General features: G+C 44.9%; 2 protein-coding genes across 3 annotated transcripts; one reads left to right on the top strand and one right to left on the bottom strand.

The window, feature by feature from the left end:
- Positions 1-5,532: 5,532 nt before the first annotated feature.
- Positions 5,533-9,294, bottom strand: LOC125511472 (pentatricopeptide repeat-containing protein At3g53170-like). 2 transcript variants are annotated; one of them, XM_048676861.1, is made up of 5 exons: positions 8,901-9,294; positions 7,700-8,803; positions 7,375-7,587; positions 6,067-7,272; positions 5,533-5,987 (listed from the first exon to the last, which is right to left on the bottom strand). In XM_048676861.1, exons 1-3 carry the CDS (start codon positions 9,273-9,275, stop codon positions 7,558-7,560), a joined length of 1,509 nt encoding a protein of 502 aa, XP_048532818.1. In that variant the 5' UTR covers positions 9,276-9,294; the 3' UTR covers positions 5,533-5,987; positions 6,067-7,272; positions 7,375-7,557. The 2 variants fall into 2 exon arrangements, with proteins under 2 accessions (XP_048532818.1, XP_048532817.1); XM_048676860.1 differs by having other exon boundaries at positions 5,533-5,967.
- LOC125511473 (BTB/POZ and MATH domain-containing protein 2-like) lies at positions 5,714-6,793 on the top strand. Its single transcript, XM_048676862.1, has one exon. The coding sequence runs from the start codon at positions 5,714-5,716 to the stop codon at positions 6,791-6,793; it is 1,080 nt and encodes a 359-aa protein (XP_048532819.1).
- Positions 9,295-11,303: the final 2,009 nt, after the last annotated feature.

Genomic DNA, 11,303 nt, shown 5'->3' with positions numbered 1-11,303 from the left:
TCTCAAAATCAACCTTAAAAATAACAGCAGCGCATTTAGACTTATGAAGTGAGTGAAGCGTCTCATGTAGAACAGCGACATTATCTAAAATATAATGTCCTTTGATAAACGCAGATTGCACCTTAGAAATCGTCTTGTGAGCAGTAGCCATAGCTCTATTGTTTAAGACTTTGGTAAAGATTTTAAACGGGACATTGAGCATGCATATAGGTCTATACATCTGAATCCTATCCGCCCCTTGACCCTTAGCTAACAATGTAACTACCCCATAGTTTAGCCTAGAAATATCAATCATATCATCATAAAAATCTTGAAAGAGACTCAGCAAATCATTGCAAATGAGGTGCCAAAAGGTTTGGAAGAATTCAATAGGCATACCATCGGGACCGGCTGCTCTATTATGCCTCATAGAAAAAACTGCTGTTTTTATCTCATCCAAAGTAAATTTACTAGCCAACTTACTTTTGTCCTCATCGGAAAGCATATCAGTTAGAGGAATGTTTAAGGAGACGGGAAGCAATTCAACAGGCCCAAAGAGCTTCTTATAAAAATCAGTCGCATATTTAAGGAGCTGCTCATCCCCTTGGATGATCCCCTCATCCTGGATGAATCTGAAAATTTTACTCCTACGCTTCCTACCGCTAGCCTTAATCATGAAGTATTTCGTATTACCATCACCCTCCTTAATATCTTTTTCTTTAGACCTCTGGTACCACTTAATCTCCTCTTCCCTAAGGATCTTATTCAAATCATTCTGCAACTTATTTCTCAAAACATAGTCAGCTTCTGAAACTCCAGAGAGCTCACTTTTCTTATCCAAAAAGTCAAGCTTATTGGCAATCTCATCTCTGTCTCTCCTATATCTACCCTCTACATTAAGGTTCCACCCTTTAAGGGTTCTCCTTAATTTTCGCATGAAATCCTGCCACCAATCAAGACTACTACCTCTACGTACAGTGGAACTCCAGACTTTATTAACAATATCAGGGAGCTCTTCTCTAGACAGCCAGCATAGCTCAAATTTAAAAGGCTTGCGATTAATAGTAGACTTAATCCCTGTATGTAATAGAAGCGCTGCATGGTCAGAAACCCCTCTCACCAAGGTTCTGACAGTTACCAAAGGAAATTGCTGCTCCCAAAGAGAGCTAACTAAAATTCTATCCAACTTAGCAAAAAGCGGATCCTCCTGATTATTCGACCAAGTATAGCTCCTCCCCGACAAATCTAATTCTTTTAAGCCCCAATGCTCAATAATAGAATTAAAATAAAAAGACCATTTTGGAAGCTTTTTAATTTTGTTTCTCTCGTTAATTCTCCTAATTAAGTTAAAATCGCCCCCAAAAACACAAGGCAATTAAACTCTCGAGGTTTAGGAGCTTCAAAGCAAAGGGTCGTGATCTGAAATTTCCCGAACCAGTTTCCTGACAGAGACCATAGGAAAAAGTTCCTCCCACCCTTCAGACATCAAGATACGATCCAATTTTTCTAGGGTAGGATGAGCTTGGTTGTTAGTCCAAGTGTATTTCCCCCCACTAATATAGATTTCTCTAAGGGCCAAAGCATTGATGATGGAATTGAAGATATCAGTTGCTCTATTATTCTGCATCTTTCTATTTTTCTCATCACCATGCCGCAGGATATTAAAATCACCCCCTACAATGTAAGGAATAGTCATGCTACTACAACTAGCAGCGAGCTCTACCAGAAACTCCTCATGGGCTGCCCCATAGACCACCAGCAGGCCCCAGTCAACATTCTTCTTGTCATGCAAGGTTAGCTGTAAAACATATTTCCTTTTGGTACAGGAAGTGATCTCCATTGTATCCTGCCTCACACCCCCAAGGATGCCACCAGACTTCCCAACAGATGGTATCCATTCCCAATGGAATAAACCAAAAGGGTCAATTCTCCTAATGCATTTAGGAGTAAAGTTTTTCTTCATAGTTTCTTGCAAACCAATGAAATCAACCGAATGGTCACTAATCATGTCTGAGAGGCAGGTGGCCATTCCTTTCTTGCCTACCCCTCTACAATTCCAAATGAGCCCTATCATTTGGAACATTTTTTTGTGAAAATGAGATCTAGTAGTCCTGCCATGAGGCAATGCAGGACTACAACACATATCCTGAGACACTGCCTTTTTCTGGCTCCTAGTCACAGGCCTAGAGAGCTTAACGGTAGATTTCTTTTTAGATCTTTTTTTTCTTTTGTTTACCAGAGGATTTTTGGTCATGGACAGTTTCATCTTGGTCAAGCCTACTGTTAGTAGGATCTGGTCGAGGAAGGTGCATTCCTCGGACCCTATTAATATCCTAAATATCAAACTTAAAAGGTTTAAGAACTATTTTAAAGGGTGGGGGTCAAATAGATATGGCCATGACAAAAGAAGGAAAGAAGAGCTCAGATTGGAGCTAGCCATGCTGAAGGAAATAGGAGAGAGTGGTCCCTTGTCCCCTGAGATGTATAGCATCAAAGTCGATGTTAGTGCGGAGTTGCATGAACTTTTGGTGAACGAAGAGATATTTTGGTTGCAGCAATCTCATGAAGGATGATATTATGCTCCTATTTGAACACTTTCATAAAGGGGATCTAGATGTCCAACGCCTTAATTATGGTGTGATTACCCTCCTTCCTAAAACTGCGGGTGCAGACAAGATACAACAATTCCGACCAATTTGCCTGTTGAGGTGTCCGTACAAGCTTATTATTAAGGTCCTAGATAGGCGAGTTGAAAAATATGCTGATAAGCTCATCAGTAGGGCCCAAAATGCTTTCGTGAAAGGGAGGAACATCATGGACGGTGTGATGTCTCTGCATGAGATTCTTAACTACACTCATGTGAAAAAGAGGATGAGTGTAGTTCTGAAACTCGATTTCGAGAAGGCTTATAATAAAGTAAATTGGGATTTTATTCTAGATTGCCATAAATTGCGAGGCTTTAATGATACATGGTGCGTGTGGATTAGGAATATCCTGCATAATGGGACTGTGAGCATCAAATTAAATAACCAAGTAGGCCCCTACTTTCAAAGTGCGAAGGGGGTTCGCCAAGGCGATCCCCATTCCCCATTCCTGTTCAATCTAGCTGTGGATTGTTTGGCAAAAATGATTACAAATGCCCAAAAAAGTGGCCTGTTAGTGGGTCTTGCTTCTGATCTGATACCTAATGGGGTGGCAGTTCTTCAATACGCTGACGATACTATTATCTGCCTAGAACATGACATTGACATAGTAGTCAACTTGAAGATGCTTCTTTACATGTTTGAATTGATGTCGGGGCTTAAGGTGAATTTTCAAAAAAGTGAGATTCTTACAGTGGGGGGTGATGAAAATGTGGTGAATATGTATGCGGACCTGTTTAACTATGAGGTGGGCAGCTTCCCTATTAAGTACTTGGGGATGCCTGTTAGCTACACCAATCTCAGAAACTCAGACTGGGAATTTATCATTACCAAGTATCTGAAAAGATTTGAAGCTTGGATCGGTAATGCAGCCTCGATGGGGGGGAGGCTGACCTTGCTAGATTCGGTAGTCACCCAAATATCCTAGTACCATATGTCTATGTGGCTTATGAACAAAACTTTTATTGAGCGCCTCGACAAACATAGACGAAAGTTCTTTTGGCAAGGGTGCAATAAGAAGAGGAGGTATCATCTTGTTAGATGGAACAGGATCTGCAGATCCAGAGATAAAGGTGGTTTGGGGGTTAAGGACCTCCACAAATAGAATGTTAGTTTGATGGTCAAATGGTGGTGGAAACTAGAGACCCAAACGGGGATGTGGCAAGATATTGTTCGTGCATACTACCTGACAAACAAATCTGTGGCCTCGGTTAAGCCCAGGTTTTCCGATTCCCCTTGTTGGAAAGCCTTACTAAAAGTAAAAGATATTTACTTAGTTGGCAGGAAGATCCATCTAGAATCTGGTGACCTGTCAGAATCTGGAAAGATTCCGTAAAGGGGCTAAGTCCTTTTCAGACTCTATATCCATTGCTCTTTGAGATATGTAACGATCAGGATTGCACCGTTGATAGGTTCAATTCTGTGGACATCCACACCTTCTTCAAAAGGAGGCTCACGCCTGAGTTATCCTGTCAATGGGAAGAAATGAGTAATACGATCAATAGCATTCAGCTGAGTCAGGGTGGGGACCGGGTCTACCGGGGGCTTAATAGTAATGGTAAATTCTCTACTAAGGGGGTGTTTGTTTCCAGGGACTTCTTTGTGTAGGGACTAGAAAAAGTCCCTCTTCGAGACTTTTTTACCAAACGGGAGAGACTTTTTAGGGACTAAACTAGGCATTTGAGACTAAATGAAGAAGACTCTCAAGGAAAGTCTTTCTGGGACTTTTTGAGACTTTTCCAACAATGCCTCTCCATGCACCCATTGGTCCGCCACCCCATGATGTTGTTTCATTGTTATTTTTCTATATACTAGGGGCAACATGGTCATTTAATAACCTCTAGGAAGGGACTAGGGACTTTTTAGTCTCTGGAAACAAACAGGGAGGGACTTTTTAGAAACTAGAGACTTTTTAGTTGGGACTAGAAAAAGTCTTAGGACTAGAGAACCAAACACCACCTAAATCTGTATATAAGTGGCTAGAGAGCCCTCTTAGTGGATGCCATTATAGATGGATTTGGAAAGCCAAAATCCCACTCAAAATCAAGATTTTTCTGTGGCAGTTGTCCCAGGATGCAGTGCTCACTAGGCAAGTCATGAGAACGAGGAAATGGCCTGGGAATCCCACATGCTCTTTTTGTAATGAGTTGGAAACCTCCCAACATCTGTTCTTCACCTGTCCTGTGGCCAGGGTGGTCTGGAGATGCGTTGGGGTGGTGCTGGGTACTGAGATGTGCCCGAATAGCTACTGGCAATATTTTGCTTGGTGTCATGCTTTTTTCCCCGATGGACAAAAGTACTATACTGTGGGCCTGGCTGCTGCTTGCTGGGCCATTTGGCTAGCTCGGAATCGAGCTACATTCGAAAAGAAGCTAATCAAAACGCCCTTTGAGATAGTTTTCTCCATGTGTTTTTTTCTGTTGTATTGGGCAGGGCTCAAGCAGGAGGAAGGCGTCAAGGAGCTGCGAGGCGGTGCTGAGATGATCAGGTCGAGCACGATGCGCTTTGATGGTGATGTGCAACGCTGCAAGAGTGCCGATCGGGGAAGAATAAAAATATGCAAGACGTCCGATGGCTGGAGCTGGGTGATCCTGTGATGGTGTTCTGGTTCTTTTTTGGGTGTCTCATGTCCTTGTATGTAGTAGTCCAGATGTATGTTGTGATATTTTGGTGCTGCCCAGGTTTTCGCCTCATGGCATTCGTTTCGATGGCGGGCAAATGCAGTGGATTTCCTGGCAGTGCCCGGACTCGCTCTACCTCTTTCCCTCTTCTCCTGACATGTTTCTGAACCTTTGTATTTCCGTTCATTTGCAATGGAAAGGGGTATAGCCCGGTTCGGAAAAAAAAAATCTGCCTGGTTTTGTACTTGTGCAATCAGATCAGTTGCCCTGTGAGGCTCCGACCCTATCTCTGATGGCATAAGATATGATTCCCTTCTCTTTCTTCTTTAATTAATTTCTCATTGTAATCAACGGAACTTTGGTTGTCTTCGCATGGGTGCACATCAATTATCTACTCACGTACATATAATAATTCAGGTTACAGCCAGCACCTGGAAAGCTTGTAGGTTCCAAACCATTCCTCTCTGCGCCATGGGTAACAACAATTCAACTTCTTCAGTTAGCAAGCCCATACCCGAGACATCGTCGAGGTGCCTGACGGAGTGCGCCACCGCCGCCCACAACTTCGAGGTGACGAGGTACTCGCTGCTCGAGGGCATGGGAGTCGGCAAGTTCGTTAGCTCGAGCACATTCAGCGTCGGCAGCTATGGCTGGGACATCAGGATCTACCCTGATGGATGGGAGGAGGAGGACAAAGCCGCCTACATGTCAGTCTTCTTGTGTTTCTGCAGTGGAGCAACAACGGCTGTGAAGGTGAGGTACACTTTCAGCTTACTGGGGAAAGATGGAAAAATTACTACTAATCTAGAGGGCGGAACACATACCTTTCGGTCGGTAGGTACTATACGGGGCTGGCCCAGGTTTACCGACAAGTGCGAGCTCAAGGAATTGCTACTCCGTGATGATGACTGCTTCACCATCAGGTGTGTTTTGACCGTCATAAAAGAGCCTCGCACGGAAGATTTAAGCACAACTGAAGTCTCAGTTCCACAGTCAGACCTGCACACACACTTTGCTAACATGTTGAAGGATGGGCTAGGTGTGGATGTGACATTCAGTGTCGGCGGTCAACTCTTCACTGCACATAGATGCGTGTTAGCTGCACGATCCTCGGTTTTCAAGGCTGAGCTCTTTGGTCCAATGAAGGAGTCCACCATGAAGTGCATCAAGATCGATGACATGGAGCCTTCTGTCTTCGAGGCACTTCTTCACTTCATATACACAGATTCTCTGCCAAGTGACTTGGATCAGGATCAGAATGTGGAATTGCAGCACCTGTTGGTTGCCGCAGATCGGTATGGACTAGAGAGGCTAAAGGCTATGTGTCAAGGGAAGCTATGCCAGAAAATTGATGTGCAAACAGTTGCAACCACCCTTGCTTTAGCGGAGCAGCACCACGCCGCGCAACTCAAGAATGCTTGTCTCAGATACCTTTCTTCACAGGAGGTGCTTCGAGCTGTCAAGGAGACTGATGGATTCAAGCACCTCACAGCAAGCTGCCCGTGGATTATGGACATTTTAGAGAAGGTTGCGCCACCGTCAGGAGTATGAGCAGTCAGGCTCTGGCTTTTTGTTTGAAGTTTGGAGTTCAAGTTGTACTGTATCAATTATTGTCATGTGTATTGGCGTGTCCATTGCAAAACTGAACTTCTCTTCGAAAATGTGTAGTTTGTGCTCTGACAATAGCGCTAAAAGTTTTAAGTAAATTCACATGGTTGTTTGTTTCTTTTTGACCTGTTCTCTATATCCCTTATTTTGGCAGTGAATTTTCATGCAGAACCAAAGGGCACTAGGTTTACATGCTGATATGGATATATAATGGGCTGGAGCTCTGAACCCGACCTTATCTGCTGTACCACAGTGCCTTCCACTTCTGGATATCCCAAGTTGCCTCTGTCTGGGGTTGTACTTGTGCACTCAGTCAGATCAGATGAACGTTTAAATGGCTTTGCACATTTAGGCCGTGTGGGACTCCTGTTTTGGACACAACAGGCCACAGCTGCTTTTCCATTCCACATTGTTCATTATTGCTGGGATGGAAAGAGCAAAAGTTAGATTCATCTACTTCAGCTCAGCTAAATATAGTACAGCTCAAGATACAATTTAACAGAAAACCTTGAACTTCTAGTTACCCTGTCATTGGCATTGAACTGGGAACGCTTAGTCTGGTGTTGACGGAACTACTGGTCATTATGGCCATGCTCTGTGGATTTATAACCATATTCTCCGAAGGCCCTCTCATACATGCTCTCTTTCCCCAATCTCGTATTACACAAATCTTACTGCTCTGTCCCCTAAAAAACGATGGCCGCAGTTTACTTGTAATCAACCACAGGAACTGGTCCCTGGTTCAAAAAACAAAGATAACCAGTGAATACCATGGATAATTGGTAGCTTATTGCAGGCATAAATCAAAAACAAAGAAAAAAGCTCCCTAAGGTATAGCGAAGCACTTACCAGTAATTTGTTGTTAAATCTTTCCATTTCTGTTTCTAACAACTTAGCGGCTTCATCCATCCCATGCGCCATATATGCCTGAATCATGGTGGTATAAATTACCTTGTCTGGCTTACATTTCTTTTCCTTCATTAGCACTAGCATTTCCTCCATTATTTCGATATCTCCAGACTTGGCGTATGCACTGATAACACAGTTGAAAAAAGGAGTATCTAAGGCGACATCGGTGTTCTCCGTCTGTCGAATAATTGCAGGAACCATATCAAGGAGCCCAGCTTTACTGTATCCATTAACCAGGGAGCAGTATGTGATGGGGTTGGGTTTGACACCCTGAATTTTCATCAGCCTGAAATAGTACTCCATCTTCTCAATGTTGCCAGCCCTTCCAAAACAATCTATGATTATGTTGAATGTAGCAGCAGAGGGTGAGAAGAAACGCCGCTTCATGTATTTCAGGATCGACAACATTTTGTCAGGCATGTTAGCCTTGCCATAAGACTTCATCATGATATTGAACGTCCGCGTATCTGGCTCAACGCCCATCAACTGAAACTCATCGTACCACTTCTCCATGTCATCCACCCTGCCACGGTTGCCATAAGCCCAGATGATGGAGTTCATCGTGTATATGTCCGGCACATTGTCCCCGTCTTGAAGCATGTTGGACAGCGCATCGTCCATCTCCTCTAGCATGCCGGCCTTGCCGTATCCATCAATTATCCCATTGTGGATGACAACGTTGCATCCAATCCCCAGATAAGACATCTCGTCGAGGACGGTGGGGATCAGGTCGAAGCGGCGCGACTTACAACAGCAGTTGATGAGGACGGAGAAGGTGTACTCGTCCGGCTTGCAGTCTGTATCAGCGCCTTTCATCAGACCGACCGTGGCCATCGCCTCGTCCAGCAGGCCGCTGTAGCCGTAGGCGCCAACGAGCGCCGTGTACACGTCCACCGTCGGCGCGAGCTGCTTCTCCGAGAGCATCACCTTGAAGAGGGCCGTGGCTGGGCCGGGCTGCCGGCACCTGCCGAGCATCAGCAGCAGCCTGGCGTAGGTCTGCGTCCTCGGCTCGTACCACCGCTGCTTCCGCAGCAGCTCGAAGATCTGAGAAACAGCAATCCTTACGTGATGAGCAACAGTCGAACAGGTAGCGTGCAGCGGCAGGACCATCGGAGAGAAAGGGGTTGAGGGGGGAGCGGACCTCGAGGGCGGACTCCCAGCGGGAGGAGGCGACGGCGGAGTCGAGGGCCTCGAGGACGGCGCGGGGCCAGAGGCGGGTGGAGTGCTGGCTGGTGCCCGCGGCGGCCTTGCGGGGGACGCCGGAGACGGCGGCCTCCCTGCGGAGGATGCGGGCGAGCGCCTCGTCCGGCTGCTCGGCCTCGGGGGGCGCGGACGAGGGCGGCCTGCGGCCGCGCTGGGCCATGGCGACGAACGGCGCGCGCAGAGGCGGGGACGCGGTGGCGGTAGTGGCGGCGCAGCGCGCCGGCGAGTGCATGGTGCCGTGGAGTGGCGCGAGACGGAGGAGATAAGGTGCCGAGCGGCAGGCGGCAAAGCAACTGAGCGAAACTGCTCCCATCCCATCCCATTACCGTTGGATGGCTTCAACTGTTTGGAACCCCAATTTTTCCCCAGAATTTTTTTATGTAGAAACTCGACTTTTCTCTAAAATTTCCAGCAAAACTACATAAATCTCCGATTTGGACAGAGCTACAAGCTGTTGTGGCTGACCGCAAACAAAACTTGTACTCCCTCCGTAGGTCACTAAAGTAGTGATTTAAGCGCTCTTATATTTCTTTATGGAGCAAGTACATGCAAACGAAAACCATCATATTTTGGGTATAACGAACATCGTATTATCAACTGGAATACATGGATCATGACAACAAAGAAACTCCATCTTAAAAGTCAGATGTTTGTCAGGTGGAAAATATGAGGATTCACTGTCATAGTTCGCTAAGAGATGTAACCTCACACAATATCTATGTGGGTTCGACATCACTTAAAAAAGCTCGATCCATGGATGAAGAACTAAATATATTCGTCTCAAATACAGAAGGTGTGGACATGAAAAAGTGTGATTATACCATTTGGCATTGAGCTTCCCTCCCTCTTTTAGCACACGACCGAAAAAGGTCAAGTGTATTTATCCTTCTTCCTAGGATTCCTTTGAGATCCTTCGAAATTGGTCCACCCTGAAAGGTTTTTCACATGAGGTCAAGGCGTAATCCAACTTAGGAAAATCAATGGGACGGATAATGGCGTTGCGGTTTTCTTCTACTAGAATCAGTGGCGGAGCTAGCTGAAGATCATTGGGGAGGCGAAACAAAAATCTTCAGTGTTTGGGAGGGCAAATGCTAAAAAAAAGTCTAATCCAAGCCTTCCTAAATAATTTTTCTTCAGGAATTGATCAAAGACTGGGGGGGGGGGGGGGGGGGGGGGGGGGGGGGGGGGGGGGGGGGGGCAGCGGCCCCCTGGCCCCAACAAAGCTCCGACATTGACTAGAATGTTGTTCCTTTCTTCCATTGTTTAGGATTCTTTCTTCTATTACAATGTCCTTCCTTTTTTTCTTCCATTTTTTAGGAAGCAAGAGGGGGGGGGGGGGGGTATTGTGGAAGGTAGGAGTTGTACTTTTTTGGTATGTTTAACTATGGTGGTTGCCATTAAATGTTGTAATGTGAGGCTTCCGAAAGCGACGATGGGACTTAATATATTTATATGTCAACCTTGGTTACAAATAGTGCCAAAAAGATTACAAATGGCGTTAGACATGTTGCACGAAGGTGTGAACTACTTGGTTTAAATAGAGATAGAAGCATGCGCCACCAATCTTTCAATAATAAAGCTCCTTTCTCCTTCAATCACCCTTCACCCAACCTAGAGATTATTAACCGTGTTCTGTTGCATAATCATATACATTGCTTCATATACTCCTTGATACAATATCACAACAGAGAAATGTTATAAAACAATGCTCTATGATATAGTACCAATTTATCACAGCTGACAAATTTTTGGAACAACTGATCACACGATTATAAATGACTTCATTGATATAATCTACCTTGTAGTATTTGCCTATGGATATGGCTATGGGGATGAAGGCTATAGAGATGGAGATGGCGGATGTAGATTGGAATGGTGGCCATTTACTTGGGACTTCTTGGATGAATAGATGAGCTACTCTCCTCTCCAAAAATATTTTCTTCTCCTTATATGGTCCTGGTGTTTGGAATAGTGTTTGTGGCTGACGCCTCGCGAATTGACTTTGGGTGCCTTCACGGAATATGTTAATGTTGACGACATGGATGCGATGGTAGGTGGTACGAACACTAGTACGAGCGGACTATCTCATACCAGCCACCGTATTTTTCCCGGGAACCTCTTGTGCACTTTCTATTGATTGGACTTATTGCCACGCCCATTGCCTTCTATGTATTGCTTGATTTATCACCTAAAATGTTCCATTCCTAGAGGGAACAATAAACCAAGTGATTTGAGATCTTTCACTTTTATTAGTCAATAATGATCATACCAAAGTGATTATCTTAGAAAATCTAAGATTCTCCGGTTTAAACACGGGTAAAAATACGTGCAAAAATACTCC

The sequence above is a fragment of the Triticum urartu genome, chromosome 5 (genome assembly GCF_003073215.2).
Source record: "Triticum urartu cultivar G1812 chromosome 5, Tu2.1, whole genome shotgun sequence".
Classification (NCBI taxonomy): domain Eukaryota; kingdom Viridiplantae; phylum Streptophyta; class Magnoliopsida; order Poales; family Poaceae; genus Triticum; species Triticum urartu.
Note: the sequence above shows the minus strand (reverse complement) of the source record. Positions and strands in the feature narration are given on the sequence as shown.